Below are 18,366 nucleotides of genomic sequence, written 5' to 3' on the forward strand. Positions count from 1 at the left end.
GCTCTCAGTGTTTATTTACTCTCAGATTGCATGTTTTCTGCAGCATAATCAAAAGCATTTGTGTTTTATAGACTCACCACATCAAGTAGGTTCACCGCGTATCCTCTCTGAGGGCTGGCGGGAACGGAGCTCTGTAGTTTAGTCTTGTCGTCGCTCTGGCCTTCGTCTCCTTTCTTCAACATGCCTCTCCAGGTCCCTGTTCCTCCTTCTTGCTCCCCTTGAGCTCCTCCAGCCATCTAATACACACAAACAAGAACAACCAAACAGGACTGAGCACCCACTTGTGTTTCAAACACCTCCCATGCAGTCCATTGGTGTTTTACGTACTGTTTGTAGGCTTCAAAAAGGTTTCAAACAACGGTTTAAACATAAAACACCAATTTCGATCAGAAACTGAAAAGATACAACTGCAAAAAAAATTGCAGTTGTCGAGGGTCTTCAAAATCAACCTTCAAATCAAACACAAAACAGAAGTTCCTGGGGAGTTAAACCGAAACAGCACAGCAAAACTGATCTGCTGTCAGTTTAGAAGTGACCATGCAGTCAAGGGGGAGCGGTTTGAGTGGGTTGAAAAATCAACTCCATGCTTTGCCCCTTACACACAGGGGGCGCCACACACCTTAGGGCCATCGCCCTCAGCAGGCGGCTGCTCGGTGGGCGACACTGACTGCCCACCAGGACCTTTTAAGGACTACAAAGAGAGACAGGAAGAGAACAGACTAGTCAGCTAGAGAGGAAGGCAGCAGGTTTTCAACTAATTCTGCTCAAAACTACAAGAAAAAGCAGCGAGACTTTGGTGTATGAATCACAAAAAAAGAAAAAAAAAAGAAAAAAAAAAAGAACAGCAGCCCGTCACATTTTCTTGTGAGAAAATACACTATATCCCCTGATGGCTTAAGATTTAACATCATACCTTATCACGAGGTACTGCTGAGGGAAGCTCTCTCATTCGGTTACGTCTCTGCTCCTGTTTCGAAGATCACAAGAATAAACGTCACACTAAAATATGTTCTACGTATGTTTAACAATGCATTTCAGTTATAAATCTGAATTAAATCGTCATTCAAAATATATGTAAACCTCTATGTTGTTGTTCATGAGCCCACAGGCATCCGCAAAGTCTGGGTGTTTGGTGTTGATATAAGCCAACTCGATTGCCACAAGATTGTGAACCTGGAGCACAGCGTAAACACAAGTTTAGAAAAGATTCATAAAAAGCATGAGAGGACAAAAAAAACTAAACAAAACAAACCATCTCATTGGTGACTGGGAGCCTCTTCCTGAGCAGAGAGGTAACCACTTCTACTATGGCATCATGGAGCTTTGGAAACCTAAGCAACTCCTAGGAAAGAAAGAACAATAAAATAAAATAAAATCACAAAACATTCAAACAATGATAAAACCATCTAATGATTTTAAGTACCAACAATTATATTTGACTGTTGGATGAAGAAAATGTTGAATAAGGTAATGTTTAAGAAAAACAATAAATATTTAATTTTGTACACTTTAGCTTAATATCCTATGGAAGCCCGCCACTGAATAAAAAAATAAAAAAGGTCATTTCGACTTCTTACAATTCACACGTTTTCTCAGATTGTGAGATAAAAACTCGCAAATGCGAGTTATAAAGTCAGAACTGTGGGATATAAACTTACAATTGTGAGAAATATAGTCAGAATTGCAAAATAAAAACTCACAATTTAGACTTTTTTTTTTTTTTGTTGCAAATGTGAGCCTGTATCTCGCAATTCTGACTTTTTTTCTTAGAATTGTGAGATAAACTTACAATTGCGAGTTATAATAATGCAAGTTTGTATCTCACAATTTGGACATTTTTCTTAGAATTGTGAGATATAAACTCGCAATTGCGCGTTGTAAAGTCAAATTTGTGAGATATAAACACAATTGCAAGAAATATAGTCAGAATTGCAAAATAAAAACTCGTAATTTAGACTTTTTTCTTGCAAATTCAAAATTGTGAGATATAAACTTGCAATTGCAAGTTAACAAGTGCAATTTTGAGGGTGAAAAAAAACTGATATGTTCTCAGAATTGCGAATTTATATCTCACAATTCTGACTTATTAACTTGCAATTGCGAGAAATAAATAACGTCACAACTGAAACAGACAGAAACTCACAATTCTGAGAAAAAAATCTACATATCTCACAACTCTTACTTTATTTCTCAAAACTGCGACTTTATTTCTAAGATTTGCAAGTTTATATCTCACAATTCTGACTTCATAACTCACAATTGTGAGTCTATATCTCACAACTATTACCATTTTTAGGGTCCGAGCACCGGTGGATTGCTCCGTTTATCTTTTTTTTATTTAGTGGTGGAAACAGGCTTCTATTATAATCAGCTTTGTATAATTACTAAAAATATAAATAATTAAATATAATAATTATAAAATAATAATAATTATAAATCTACACAGACACACAAATCAAACAATACTGGTAAAACTAATAATACAGAATAATATAAACAAATAATATAATATAACTAATAAAAAATTCACAAAAATGAAAATTATGAAATATAAAACTACAATAATAGGAGTAAGAATAAACACGTATAAAAGTTATTAAAAGTTACAAAAAAATAAAACAATGCTGATAAAACTACAATAATAATAATAATATAATAACTAATAAACAAACGAAAACAATTAAAAATGCTGATAAGCGTATTCTAATCATTTTAATTATCAGCAATTATATTTGAGTGTTGGATGCAAGTATGTAGCATACAGATAAGAAACGGTTTAAGAAAAAAATTTTTTACAATAAAAATGTAATTCTGTACATAATAATCACCAAATTAAAACTATATGAAAAACAAGCAAAATAAGCACAAAAAATCGATACATTTAATATCAACACGAACACAGTATTTGCTAAAAATTCAAAAACTGACACTAGGTGGTAGGTAGGACATGTTTTTAATTGGCCAATCAGACACAGTTATTCATCCATGTTCTATGTCAGTTATTTTTGTTTTCTTTGAGCACAATAAGTATTCTTGTAGCTTCATAAAGGTTGAACCACTGATGGCACATGGACTATTTTAACAATGTCCTCACTACCTTTCTAGGTCTTGAACACATCAGTTGCGTTGCTGTCTATGCAGAAAGCTCTTGAATTTCATCAAAAATATCTTAATTGTTCTAAAGATGGACAAAGGTCTTACAGATTCAGAATGACATGAGGGTGAGTAATTAAAAAAAAAATCTTATTTGGGTAAAGTATCCTTTCAGGCTCTTTAGAGTCTGAGGATTTTTTTAACAATGGTTTTATTGTTCATTAGCTGGAAAAAAAACACAGAAAGTCATTCCTGATGAGGACTTCCCTATCCACATTTATTAAACCTTCAGTTATAGGTAATGTTCTTGGTGTTAACAGGCCTTAACTGATGCACTGTCTAACAGTTTTTGTTGGGGAGGAAAAAAAAATAAAGAAATAAAGAATCGATGCAACAGACAAACAACAGCTTATATATGCAGACCAATAACTGATCAGTCTACCTGAGTGCTGTAGTTGCTACAGTGCTGAATGATCCTCTGCATCTCTTCATGCACCAACTCCACACAGCGCAGACTGGGCTCCTCCAAACGCTTCACCTGCCTCTTCACCAGCAGCTCAAATGACACCTCAGGCACAAACAGAGCAGGACGGGGACCCTGAAGAAACACACAACAGCTACATTACAAATTACAGAAATATAAACATCTACCTCTACAGTGTTATACAAGAGCCTCTTTAAGTCACTCTAATATTTAAAGGCTCCTCAGAGGGTTTGTTAAAATAGAAACCTGCAGTCCTTAAGCAAAGCTGACTGCAGTCTCCATTTTATATCCCTAAAAATTCAGTCAGTACTACATTCAAATTAAAAAATAAAACTACACAACCTACCGTAGCGTTCCTAATAGCAGTAAGCACATCTATGGTTGTAAGTCCTCCAAGAGGATCAACCGACTCCAGTGTCCTACCAAATGTCTCATGGAAAATATAACAAATTCTTGCACCACCACATCTAAAATATTAGAACAAACAAGTACAGTTAGCATAGCAAATTACAGTACATTGCCAATTAAACAGCTTTATTTGAGTGACTGGAAGAAAAGGAAAACTAACAGTTCAGCGGTCTCAATGTATTTGGCCGTTCCTTCAATAGTGTTGCAGTACTCTGTGGCAAACTTTGTGATAAGCTGAAGCAGGGTGGAGCTCTTGTCCTCCACTGGCTCGCCGTAGCTGCTGAGCAGGGACTGATACTGGGCTGCTAAAACGTTGATACGTGTCTTGAGCTCTGGTAGACAGTCCCTAATGTGATGCATCAATAACCTAGGGGGAAAAAAAATATGATTTTAATACTTCAAAAAGCAGATATGCCGAGCAAAATGAATAAAATTTGATGTTTCAAGCTTAAACTCTCACCTATTTAATGTTCTGGCGAGATACTTGGTTCCGTTTCTGTTGGCGAGAGAGGGGTATTTCTTCTGCAGGAAGGCATGCTCATCACGGATGGAGTCTGCCACACTTTTCTTATTATTGATGTCAAGCTGACTCCTGTATTAAGACATTTAGTCATTTTTGTCATGGGTATATTTGTAGCAATGGCCAACAATACATTGTATGGGTCTAAATTATCAATATGCCAAAAATCATTAGGATATTAAGTAAAGATCATGTTCCATGAAGATATTTTGTAAATTTCCTACCATAAATATATCAAAATGTAATTTTTGATTAGTAATATGCATTGTTAAGAACTTTTGGACAATTTTTAAGGTGACTTTCTCAATATTTTGATTTTTTGGCACCCTCAGATTCCAGATATTCAAATAGTTGTAGGCCAAATATTGTCCTATCCTAACAAACCATACATCAATGGAAAGCTTATTTATCAGCTTTCAGATGATGTATAAATCTTAATTTCAAAAATCTGACCCTTGACTGGTTTTGTAATCCAGGGTCACATATGTTTTGTTAATATATCAGCATCATGTAGTTATATACAGTTGAGATCAAAATTAGAGAACAACCAATAATTTCCCAAATTTCAAGACCACTGCTTAGTCATATTTGAAGTTATCCTAACAGGAGTAGAAAGGCAGTTTTTAAGCATATTTCGTAAATTGTATTCTAAAACACATTATAAAAAAACCTAAATGAGATATAAAAAAAACCCTCAACATTAGAGAACACTTACAGATAACTCCACGTTACTGGTGTTAATTTGGCACCTGGTGCTTATTTCTTTAATTATATGACAAACTCTATTTAACTGGCAGCATTCCTCCAATTTTCACTGAGATTGCAAAATGGCGGCTGCTCTAAGGTGACTGAAACTCTGCGACAGGAGTTTGTCCAGATGAAGGCCAAAGGGATGATTTTTAGCCATTGCAAGAGAAGTTGGTCTTTTCAAATCTGTAATTTCTCAAATATTGCAGGTTTACAATGACACTAATTCATTCAAGTACCTCATAAAGGCTGGTCATCCACATAAGACAAATGCACCGTTATGAGCTTTAGTCATTTTGTTCATTTTTGGCATTGTGTCCCCTTGTGTTCTCTCTGTGTATGTGCATGTGTGTGTGTTTCAGGTGGGTGGTTCCCTGAGATAATTCGCTGGAGGCTGTGATTGGATCTCCTCCACACATTACCCAGATATAAGGACTGCCCCAAACACTCAACTTCGGCCATGCCGTGCCTGTGCCCTCGTCGTTTGTTTAAATCTTTGAGTGTCTTACCAGAGAGGTTGTGTATTTTGTTGTCATCGTGAGTGTTTGGATTTTGTGATAGTGATTGGTTTTTTTTGAATCTGTGATTGTCTTGATCTTCATTTGCTGACTGTGAATTTGGATTCTGACCTTTTTTTGAGATGATAACAGTAGACTTGTATATACCTCTTTTTGTAAATACCTTGTAACAAGTTCTGAGTAATTACGGGGAGGAGGGGGTTTGATGCCATTTATTTTTTGGAACACCTTTGCTCATGTTTTTTGGATTAGGGAGTCAGGTAAGCTGAAACTGTATTTGTTTTTTCTTTCTTTTGATGAAGGAAGTGTACAGAACTCAAGAGAAATTTTTTTTGTTTATTATTTTGGCCTTGTCTGCCCCCGAAGTTAAACCCTTATTTATTAATAAAAATCTTGTTACTCATTATCTCTCTGGTACAGAGACTCTTCCTTTTCTTGTTACGGCTGACCCCTAGACGGTCATAACAGCACAATAAAACAGGATAATGCCCAGACTCTTATTGAGGAACGGGTTCAACACTGCAGCTGGAATCGCTTGCTAGTTCAGTGCTGAACAAGGTAAAGATCTGTTTCAAGACATTTACAGAAGTTCACTTCCAGAACAAAAATTTACAGATGATTTACTCACCCCCTTGTCATCCAAGATGTCCATGTCTTTCTTTTTTTGAGTCGTAAGGAAATTATGTTTTTTGAGGCAAACATTTCAGGATTTTTCTCCATAGCGGTGCCCCGTGAGTTTGAACTTACAAAATGCAGCTTAAATGCAGCTTCAAAAGACTCTAAATGATCCCAGCTGAGGAAGAAGGGTCTAGTGAAACAAACAAACCAAAAAAAAAAAAAAAAAAAAAAAAAATTGATAATACTTTTTAACCTCAAATGCTTGTCTTGTCTAGCTTTGCATGAATTCCGGGTCAATACAGTTAGGGTATGTTGGAAAAACTCCCATCTCATTTTCTCCTCGAACTTCAAAATCGTCCTACATAGTTGCAGAAGCACCGACCCAGTGTTTACAAAGGGCACACGCAAGGAGAGTCAAACACCCTTTACAAAAAAAACGATGTTGCACAATTCTAAAGTTGGAGGAGAAAATGAGATGAACCGGAATACACAGAGTTCACGCAGAGCTACACAAGACAAGTGTTTGAGGTTAAAAAGTAAATAAATAGTAATGTTTTTTAGAAATAAACCCTTTAAAGCTGCATTTAAACTGCATTATGGAAATTCAAACTTGCGGGCACCATTGAAGTCCACTATATGAAGAAAAATTCTCCAAATATTTGCCTCAAAAAACAAAGGGATGAGTAAATTATCTGTACATTTTTTGTTCTGGAAGTGAACTTCTCCTTTAAGAGAAGTCAGACTGAAAGTACACTCTGCGGTGACCAAGCCTCTCATCAAAAGAAAGAATCAAACGGCTAAGATCACCTTTGCTGAGGAGCATGTTGTGTGGTGAAAGAAGAACTGGTCCAAAGTTCACTTTAGTGATGAGAGCAAGTTTCATTTATTTGGGTCTGATCTGTCAAACTGAGGAAAGACTGAACCCCAAGTGCGTAAAGAAGTCAGTGAAAGGCGGAGAAGGAAGTGTCATGGTTTGGCGGACCTTTTTCTGGAGCAGAAGTTGGGCCTCTTATACAGATTCATGGCTGAGTGAACACAAATGTTTATCAGAACCTCCTTCAGCAACACGCAGTTCCTTGGGTAAAGCAGTTCCTTAAAGCTAAGAATATTGAAATAATGAAATGAAATCTAAACCCGATTGAAAATCTCTGGAAAATGCTTGAAGACAAAGTTACGGCTAAGAAACCCACTACAGTTACCGAACTATGGAAGAGAGAGGAAGAAGAGTGGACGAAGATTACACCAATGCAATCTGAGAAACTAGTGAGGTCCTGAAGTCATTTAAAGTCATTCAAAGCAAGGGCCTCTACACTTCCTACTATTTTCTGCCAGCTGTAACCTCCAAAATTTTAGTTGTATTCTTCTTTCGTGCTACAGTGGTTACTCTCCTCCATTTTTGTTTTCCACAATAATAAAGATTTTTGTTGAAATGCATTGGATATTTTGTAAAACATGTTAGTAGAACATGTATACCCACAGCTGATATTATTTCAAATTGAGAGCGATGAAGATTATCAATATTTCAGAAAAAAATCAAGTATTTTTCAACTGTTCTCTAATTTTGATCTTCACTGTATATATTTGAATAATTAACATTCTATTTAACATAAATTAACATTTTAAATATATTGACAGCCGTATTCTTAAACATTTGTCTTTTTTTGTACCTGTTGACCACTCCAATCAGTCCTAGTTTGACAGGAATGACTCTGCCCATGAGAACATCCATTGCATCAGTACCAGCATCCATCAGATCTAGTTTAGTCACTACAGCCAGCGTTCTGCGACCTGAAAGCAGAAAAGGAAAAAATTAAAATGCTGTGTCACTACAAAAAAATCTGCATCACACAGCTATGCGGAAAAACATCACATCACACAAACTAAAAGATACAGACACTGTGTGCAAAAAAAAAGCACAGGCAGACCAAAATAAACATTAGTATGCTGACCATCTGTATCCACCTCACGGGCCACTTTTAGAGCTTCAGAGGTGGCCATGTCTGTGTTGGCTGCAGTGACAGCTAAAATGATGCAGTTTGGATTGCTGATGTATTTTAAGATCAGTTCGCGGATCTGCAGCTCGATATCTTTAGGCTGGTCTCCCACCGGGACCTGAACAAGAATATATCCGTGTCAGCATTAGAAAAGAATCCACAAATGAACATTTAAACAGACCAAGCTAAGCTACTGAATAAAACACCTTTGTGATGCCAGGCAGATCCACCAGCGTGAGATTGACAACATGTGGGGAGAAGATTTTCAGGTGAATTGGCTCATCACTGATCCCCTGTTAAACAATGACACAAGATGTATTTAGTAAGACCTTCCAAATTCTGTATGTGTTAACATTGTTTAATGCACTTCGTGTGGTTAATTACAACAAATGTAACATCTTCTTACTCTTTGTACTTCTATGTCAATATGGTACAAGATTATCCTACTTAAGTCAATGCGATAAATGAGTTAGGTCAAAAGTAAACTAAATTTCTAAGTACTCCACCTAGAAATAAACCATCATCTGTTTTACTTTGTTTAAAGGCTCCTTACCTTGTTATTGCCAGAAATTCTTTCAGTTTCATTTTCAATTTCTTGCCTGATTTCATCAAACTCTGTGTAGATCTATAAGGCAGAGACACAATGTTAACAATCATGATATCTCACTTCACAAAGACCTAAATCAAACTTGCATTAAATTAAAGGAATGGCAATGAGACGAACACAAAGCATGTGTCTGGTCTTAAAACCACACTGATGTCTCCTCATGATCATTTGGACCAACACACTCCTGATGTTTATGAATTATAGGGCTTGCTCTACTTCATCTGCTTATCATCAAACTATGAAATCAAACAAACTTACTGTGCTGTTGTTTGTAGCACATGAATGTGTCTGACAGCCAGAATGACTTATTAAATCAACACTAGAGATTATCTCTTTGATGTAACAACTTTTTCACCTGGACTTACTCAAATGTGATAAAAGATATATAGAGTTGGACGATCCAATTTCAAAACGTATCTTGAGACATTGTGTCTCATTGATTAACTAAGCATACACACATAAATTTGTTTGTGATATCTGCATCCAAACATTTTCATGATAATTCATCAATAACTTTAAAACTAAAATACAGTTGAGGTCAAAAGTTTACATACACCTTTAGTACTGACCTGAATAAGACATTTCACATAAAAGACGTTTACATATAGTCCACAAGAGAAAAATAATAGTTTTAGTAAAATAACCATTTTACCAAGTTTACATACGCTTGATTCTTAATACTGTGTTGTTACTTGAATGATCCACACCTGTTTTTTTGTTTGTTTGTTTAGTGATAGTTGTTTGTCCTGAACAGTTAAACTGCCTACTGTTCTTCAGAAAAATCCTTCAGGTCCCACAAAGTCTTTTGTTTTTCAGCATTTTTGTGTACTTAAACCCTTTCCGACAATGACTGTAAGATTTTGATATCCATCTTTTCACACCGAGAGACTTATATGCAACTATTACAGAAGGTTCAAACACTCACTGATGCTTCAGGAGGAAACACGATGCATTAAAGGAGTAGTTCATTTCCAGAATAAAAATTTACAGATAATTTACTCACCCCCTTGTCATCCAAGATGTTCATGTCTTTCTTTCTTTAGTCAATAAGAAATTATGCTTCTTGAGGAAAACATTTCAGGATTTCTCTCCATATAATGGACTTAAATGGTGCCCCCAAGTTTGAGCTTCCAAAATACAGTTTAAATGCAGCTTCCAAGGGCTCTAAACGATCCCAGCAGAGGTCTTATCTAGCAAAACGATCAGCCATTTTCGAAACAAACTGGCAATTTATATACTTTTGAACCTCAAACGCTTGTTTTGTCTATGTCTGCGTGAACTCTTTTCTGGTTCAAGGCAGTTAGGGTATGTCAAAAAATTCTTGTTTTGTTCCCCAACTTCAAAATGAACCTGTAAAGAAAATCAAAGACCCTTTACAAAAAAACAGCAATGAAACAGCAATGTAGTTGAAGAAGAAGAAAACGAGATAGGAGTTTTTCGGCATACCCTAACTGTATTGATCCGGATTACACAGACTACGCATGTGCATCACAGAGACAAGACAAGCATTTGAGGCTAAAAAGTATATAAATTGTCATTTTGTTTCGAAAATGACAGATCGTTTGAAGCTGCATTTAAACCATTGAAGTCCACTCTATGGAGATAATTTCTTGAAAGGTTTTCCCTTAAGAAACATAATTTCTTTACGACTGAAGAAAGAGAGACATAAACATCTTGGATGACAAAGGGGTGAGTAAATTATCGTTCCGGAAGTGAACTAATCCTTTAAGAGCTGAAAACTTTTTTGTAATTTGAAGATCATTGTAAATTTAACTTATTTTATCTTCTGGGAAACATGTAAGTATCTTCTGTAGCTTCTGAAGGGCAGTACTAAATGAAAGAAATATGATATTTAGTAAAAATAAGAAAAATGTACACATCTTTACTCTGTTCAAAAGTTAAGACCCCTGGCTCTTAATGCATCGTGGGCATCACTCTCAAGCATCAGTGAGCATTTGAAAGTTCTGTAATAGGGTTGGGTCGATAGACGATGCCATCGTCCATCGCCGATGGCCGATACACATCACGATGCTGTGCCGGCATCGCGATCCTCTGCCCCGCCCCCGCTGCAGCAGCAACCCGCTCGTGAAAAACACACACTTAATCACGCTATATAGCCAAATGAAATGCATGCTTTCAATTTCTGCATCTTTACTTATTTTATTATTATTATTATGAGGAAATAATAACAAGGAAGTTGTTAGCCATCACAATAAACTCCAAACGAATTACATGAACTAGTTCGTTTACATTAATAAATGAGGCATACAAAAACAGCAGAAAAAAAATCGAAATAATTTTAATTAAATTAGATTAAATAAACTACACCAAATATGCCTTTTTCATGGTTTTACCATAACGAACAGAGCTTGGAACAAAAAGACAATATATATTTTTTTCCATCGAAAGAACCATCGAAATAGGAATGCACAATACAAAGCCTACATTATAAATAACAGTTTATCATTCAGATACATTGGGAATATGGAAAAACTTGGATTTGTGCCGAATTAGGGGCCGTTCACATGTAGCGTCTTTTGCGCGCTCAAGTTCGTTATTTCAAATAGAGACGCACGGCTTGCGCGCGCATAATGGAAGCGACGCGGTCGCGACGTGCACGCGGTGCAACGCGCTCGTTTTTCCAGGCGCGTCCGTGCCGCATCGAGATAAAAACATCTCAACTTTTCAGAATGCCGCAAGCGCACCGCAGGTCATGTGACATGAACCAACCAATCAGCTTCCTCACGTGTTTCCGTTACATTGAAACCTCAGCCGAAACATGGAGGAGCAGCTCATCATTGTGGTCCAGGGATTTCCTGAACTTTATGATTTGTGAAGCCCCCATTATTTTGACGCTAATAGAAGAAACAATGCATGGAGACACATAGGCTTGGAGCTAGAGCGCAGCTGATGGTTGCTTAGAAACGGCAGACGCTTCCGGAGCGCAAGCGCCCGAGCGCTTTGTTGATAAGGAAGAAAGCGGCGTGCCTAGCGTTTTCCACACGTTTTTAGGCGCGACATGTGAACGGCCCCTTACAGAAGTACGTGAGCCTAACGCCTGCTATTTTTAGTTTCGCTTTGTTTTGGTTTCTTAACTTTATATATTTTGTTTCATTCCTGTTCTGTTCTGAATACCGTTACATTTAGATGATTTGTTTTGGAGTCAGGGTAACTAACTTATAGCTATGTTTATAGTGCTTATGTTAATACATAATAATATTTCGGTTGATTTGGTATCATTTCTGATATTACACTTTCTCTCTAAACATTCCGTTGCTCATTAAATGCGTTTGGAGAGAGTGGGTTAAGCAGTAAGCAATCAATGAGAGCGATTTTGAACCTAAAAAAGCTGACTGGTCGAAAATATGTTAAGGACCAACACACATCCTCCAAATACATCTACATAAACCCGTGCTTGCTCTGTCTTGTATGCACGCACGCACTGTCACGATCTAATGCACTTGTTAATGCCGGATACCGGAACGCAAAAATCCAAAATCTGACATTTTCCGGTACAGGATCCGGCTCAAATTAAGCACTGGTGGAAACGGTAGGCAACAATTCATTAATTCGTTATGAATTAATTATTTAACAACAACCATCCCTTACACCCGCCGACGATGCCATCGTCCATCGCGATGTTTCACATTAGACTTCGTACGATGCCAAATGGGTCAACATCGCCCAACCCTATTCTGTAATAGTTGCAAATGAGTCCCTTCAGTTGCCCTCAGTGTAAAAAGATCTCAAAATCAAACAGTCATTGCTTGAAAGGGTTCAAATACACAAAAATGCTATCTTGTGAAGTATATTTAAACATATTTTTTTGAAATATTTTATTCAGGTCAGTGTACTAAATAAAACATAACATGCATTTCGGATGATCCCTCTTATATTGCTAAAATAATGAACCAGATTCTGAAAGGTGTACGTAAACTTTTGACCTCAACTGTATGTTCTAAATTACCAAAAAACATAGGAACAACTGAAACCACACACACACAAATCATGCTCTTATTACCTTGTTTTTGGTGTGTAGAAATTTCCCCCACTCTTCTCTATCCACTCCTGTGAAAAACAACATCGCCAATGACATTGTCAGTGACACAATAGATAACCCACGAAAGCTTTCACTTTCTTCAGTTTCCTCAAAGTAGGATAGGCTTTTGTTCCACAACAACATATCATTTCTATTTTTCAAAACCACCAGTACTGCAAATTAAACAAAAACTGCTACAAAACAAAAGCCAAGCGCAGTGCATTGTGGGTAGCACAGCATACCTAGCTTGTTCTAACACACACTATCCTAATAAAGACTTTGAAGGTGACATTTAAAAAGCAGTTGATGACTGTTTGAGAGATGTTAGTAAGTAATCAGACATTTAGAGTCCCAAATCGTTCATACTCAGCAATCTGAAAGTGAAACTGGATTGTACTCTAAATTCCTCAGTCTGGGTTTTTTTAAGCTAAGCCACTGCATTGGCAGCATAACCAAAGCTTATAATCAAATAATGGAAGCAGGATAAGGAAAAACACAAAGCTGCTTAACACAAGCAAAAGGGCAAGAAATAAGGAAAAGGAGACCTTTGTAAAGGCACCCATTTTTCCAGACATTGGGGTCTGTTTAAAGAGAGATGACAGAGGGTTAGCCTGCAGCAGTGCCGTCTTTATAGGAGTCTAGAGTAGCCAAAACCACACCAATGCAGAGACGCCTATGCTAAAAGCTTTGTCTATGGATTTGTATGGACTAGATACTTTGTGTATGAAAAGTTGACATATTTTATTTAAACAAACAGCACACAGGAATAAATCAACCTTTTGCCTTCTTTTTTGACTTAGTACCTGATTCCACTGCATTGCCATTAATTGAGCAACCAAATTAGAAAAAAGCAGCACTGGGTAACTTACTAAATCCTACAGACACAAACTGCAGGTCATTAATTCATGCTTTTCTAAGATAGAAATAGAAAAAAACAGATACCGTTCTCCTCGCTGGTCTTTCTTCTGTCCTCGGGGTCTACGTTGACCAGCTGGAGGATGAGAGGCCTTCGGGTGACGATGCCTGTCCCACGAGGCAGGAGGTCCCGGCCAACCAAACTCTCCAGCACTGAACTCTTCCCGCTGCTCTGTAAATTTAGATGAACCATAGAAAACAAACAAGTCAGTACTGACTAAATCTACTCGAATTTCTGAACATTTAGTTAAGATTTTTTTTAAGTAACCAAAAGTTAACTTTGTTGATCATACCAGTATCATATTTGATATTCTAAAGCCTCTAAATGAACAACATGATCAAAATTGGTTGAAAAACCTGTTGTACACAATGCATTCTGTTGTCTGATTGAAAGTTTAAATGAATGGTTTTCTATTTATATATTATAAAATGTAATTTACTCCTGTGATGCAAAGCTGAATTTTCATGAGCCATTACTCCAGTCTTCAGTGTTGCATGATCCTTCAGAAATCAATTTAATATGCCGTTTTATTACTTTTTTATTACAGTTGTGGTGCTTAATATTTTATGGGAACCGGTAATTCTTTTTTCAGGATTATTTGATGAATAAAACATTTAAAAGAACAGCATTTATTCAAAATAGAACAATATAAGTTTTCGCTATCACTTTATCAATTTAACACATCCTTAGTAAATAAAAGTATTAATTTATTTTACAGAAAATAAAGAATAAAAATTTACTGACCACAAACTTTTAAATAGTAATTTATATTGCTACAAAAGATTTCTTTTTTTAAATAAACACTGTTCTTTTTAACTTTTTATTTATTTAGGAATCCTGAAAAAATAGCATCACAGGTTCCAAAATATTAAACAGCACAACTGTTTTCAACATTGATAAAAAAAAAAATCTGCATATTAGAATGATTTCTGAAGGATCATGTGACATTGAAGACTGAAGTAATGATGCTGAAAATTCAGCTTTGTATCACAGGAATAAATTTCGTTTTAAAATATATTCACATAGAAAACAGTTATCTTACATTGGAATTATATTTCACAACATCACATTTTTTTTCTGGATTTTTGATCAAATAAATGCAGCATTCATAAGCATAAGAAACTGCTTTAAAAAAAAACATTAAAAATCTTACTTAAATCCCAAACTTTTAAACAACAGTGCAATTGTAAAAATGTCAACCTTCAGGTATTTTTCTCTGTGAAATTTACTTACAAAGTAAATGTAAGAATGGCTTTTATATTGTTAGTAACATTTCAAGATGAACACTTACTTCACTGAAGCAACTTAAGTTTACTTTTTCCATGCATATTTTTTGAGAAAACTTTATTTGTACATCTTTCAATCATCATTGTATTGCTTTGCATTATTTGTTTTTCCTCCACAATAAATACTAGCTTTGATTGTTAAATTGAGCATTTAATTATCATCTTACTTTTTGAACAGTAAGATTTAAATGTTTTTTAAAGAAGTCTCGTCTGCTCAACAAGCCTGCATTTATTTGACCAAAATACACCACCAAAAGCAGTAATATTGTGAAATATTTTTACTATTTAAAATAACTGCTTTCTATCTGAATATATTTTAAAATGTAGTTTATTTCTGTATTTTCAAAGCTGAATTTTTAGCAACAATCTTCAATGTCACATTATCCTTCAGAACTCATGCTGATTTGCTGTTCAAACATTTTTTATTATTATCAACATTTTAAACAGTTGAGTACATTTTTTGGGATTCTTTGATAAATAGAAAGATCCAAAGATCAGCATATCTGAAATAAAAAGCTTTTGTAACATACGCTACATACCATTCAAAAGCTTAGTCAGTATATATATTTTCTGTTTAAATGATCAAAAGTGATGATAAAGACATTTATAATGTTACAAAAATTTCCATTTCAGATAAATGCTGTTCTTCTGAACTTTCTATTCATCAAAGAAACCTGAAAAAATTCTGCTCAACTGTTTTCAACATAATAATAATAAAACATGTTTTTTGAGCAGCAAATCAGAATATTAGAATGATTTCTAAAGGATCATGTGACACTGAAGACTGGAGTAATGATGCTAACAATTCAGCTTTAAAATCACAAGAATAAATAAAATTTTAAAATATATTCAAAAAGAAAACAGTTATTTTAAATAGTAAAAATATTTTACGATTTTACTGTTTTCACTGTACTTTGAATCAAAAACATTAAAAATCTTACTTTAAAAAAAAACTTTGGACTGTAGTGCATTATTGTAAGCTAAAGAGTGACGACTAATATATATATGATTTTAATAGTCTGTTTAAATAATCTCATTACAAACTATTAGTATTAAATCCTATTTTTAGCTATATAAATTATGACCTGAATCAAATAGCTTATTTTGCTCAGTTTGAGCCTTTGGATAAAATTGATTCTCACTATATGAGCCATAAAAGCCCAATATGAAATAAAAAATTTAACATTATGCAAACTTTATTTATTTTTTATTTCATGTCAGGCTTTTACAGGGTTAACAAGACTTTCTTGTGCACCCAGACAGCCATATCCTCTTAAGCGGTCAGTGAAAGTCCTTGCTTTAAGACTCTTTAAACTTATTATACCTTCAGTGTGTGTGGCACATATTCTATGGTAGGAAACTCCTCTACTTCATGAGTCGGTCTCTGGTTTACTTCCATTAAGGGTCCGCTTTACAAGCGACACTATCAAGTATGCAATACTTCCATAATGAAATTACAGATATCTTGTGTAACGTCAGGATGGAAAACATCCACAATCCTTTTCACCTTAGTTCTGCTCTACCCATTTTGTCCTTCAAGCAGAATGAATCCTGCAGCTGTCCAGTCCAAACATGCTGCCTGAACTGTCAAGTTCAGACCGACCATGGCGCATCTCTTCATGTGTTAGCTACTATACTGAGCTCAACATAACCCTTAAACTCACTTCATGATATTGCTCATGCTGTTGAAACATAAACACATTCTTAGCAGTAGAAATATTCACATAAATTACCCGAGGGGATGATATTCAAAATAGGAATGAGGAAACAAGCGAGGACTTGGGTTAGCACGCTAGTTAGCTTGATAGCGTTGAAAACATTATTTGAAAGCTCGCTCGTTGCAGATTGGTTCTATTGTTTTAATTCTCAGTATATTTAAAGTGACATGCGTTTATTTCTCATTGACCTTGGCTAAATGGATATAAAAACATGGTCGCAACAATAAATAAATACATTTAGCTAATCCCAGCCTGTGTTTCAAAACAAGTGAACCGCCTAGCTAGGGGTTTCAAGGCGTACTCAAACCATAGATACCATTCCGAACTTTGTTGCCAATAAATGCTGTCTAGGTAGGTACCTCACTAGGTTTTGAGACCCCGCCACAGACATGTTTCAATCTGAATGGAAACCGCAACTAAAACATTAGTTACCTGCGTTCCCACCACTGCAATCTGAGGCAGCTGGATAATATCCGCCCCGACTGTGTTAAAAACATCCTGGAGTTTGTTAATGACAGGAATAAGAGCCTCCATCGCGCTGACGATCTCTTCACCTGTCAAAATGAATGAGCTAAAGCGAATACCCCGGCTAAACACGGCACAAAGTCATCCAATGTCCCTCACACTGGCACCATGAACCAACCCGGCCGCGGAAAAACTGCGCACCGGTGTATTGTGGGACGTGTAGTTTTAGACGAAACAACAGCTGTTGACCCACTTTAGAATTTTCTGGAATTAAACTACATTTCCAAGCATTGTTCCGAGTGAATGCGCCAAGGCAACCGTAACTATGGGGTGCAACAAAAATATTTTGGAGCTGCAGGAAAACATGTTTTAGGTGAGGTAGCGCCGAATGTAGTTAAAGTGGCAATATTACGTAAATTATGACGCATGTATTAAGAAGATATAAAAAGATTTAAACAATCAAACAAGCAAATAATACCACTTAAATTATATTTCAATATACTTTTATTTAATTTAGCATTTGTACAAAACATTTCAGTATTATTTAAAGTTATTTAATAAAATAAATGGGTTTTTAAACTTTTTAAAACTTCCTCAATGACATTGATGCAATGACAATGTTTCTTGTTCTATGCCAGGGCTATTGAAATATATATTCTATGTCAGCATCTACATACACTACCAGTCAAAAGTTTTTGAACAGTAATTTTTATGTTTTCAAAGAAGTATTTTCTGTTTACCAAGCTTGCATTTCTTTGATTCAATGTACAGCAAAAACAGTACAATTTTGAAATATATTTACTATTTAAAATAACTATTTGAATATATTTTAAAATGTAATTTATTTATTACTGTGATTTCAAAGCTGAATTCTTAGCATCGTTACTCCAGTCATATGATCCTTCAGAAATCATTCTAATATTTTGATTTGCTGCTCAAAAAATTTGCATTTT

General features: G+C 35.5%; 1 protein-coding gene across 1 annotated transcript; it reads right to left on the reverse strand.

The window, feature by feature from the left end:
- Positions 1-65: 65 nt before the first annotated feature.
- Positions 66-17,611, reverse strand: dnm1l (dynamin 1-like). The gene is made up of 17 exons (XM_073831632.1): positions 17,381-17,611; positions 13,971-14,115; positions 13,574-13,609; positions 13,011-13,057; positions 8,936-9,007; positions 8,589-8,675; positions 8,338-8,500; positions 8,056-8,176; positions 4,446-4,577; positions 4,146-4,352; positions 3,924-4,044; positions 3,536-3,691; positions 1,253-1,342; positions 1,081-1,173; positions 914-967; positions 620-691; positions 66-236 (listed from the first exon to the last, which is right to left on the reverse strand). The coding sequence occupies exons 1-17, from the start codon at positions 17,480-17,482 to the stop codon at positions 66-68; spliced, it is 1,869 nt and encodes a 622-aa protein (XP_073687733.1). The 5' UTR covers positions 17,483-17,611.
- Positions 17,612-18,366: the final 755 nt, after the last annotated feature.

This window comes from Garra rufa, chromosome 25, assembly GCF_049309525.1.
Source record: "Garra rufa chromosome 25, GarRuf1.0, whole genome shotgun sequence".
NCBI lineage: Eukaryota > Metazoa > Chordata > Actinopteri > Cypriniformes > Cyprinidae > Garra > Garra rufa.

Bases quoted from the DNA above. Each gene is read 5' to 3' on its own strand.
- dnm1l (XM_073831632.1), bottom strand. From the start codon at position 17,482: ATGGAGGCTCTTATTCCTGTCATTAACAAACTCCAGGATGTTTTTAAC. The intron at 8,676-8,935 runs GTAAGGAGCCTT...ATTGTTTAACAG, and splicing joins GAATTTCTGGCAATAACAAG to GGGATCAGTGATGAGCCAAT. The intron at 3,692-3,923 runs GTAGGTTGTGTA...GTGTTTCTTCAG, and splicing joins CTGCTATTAGGAACGCTACG to GGTCCCCGTCCTGCTCTGTT.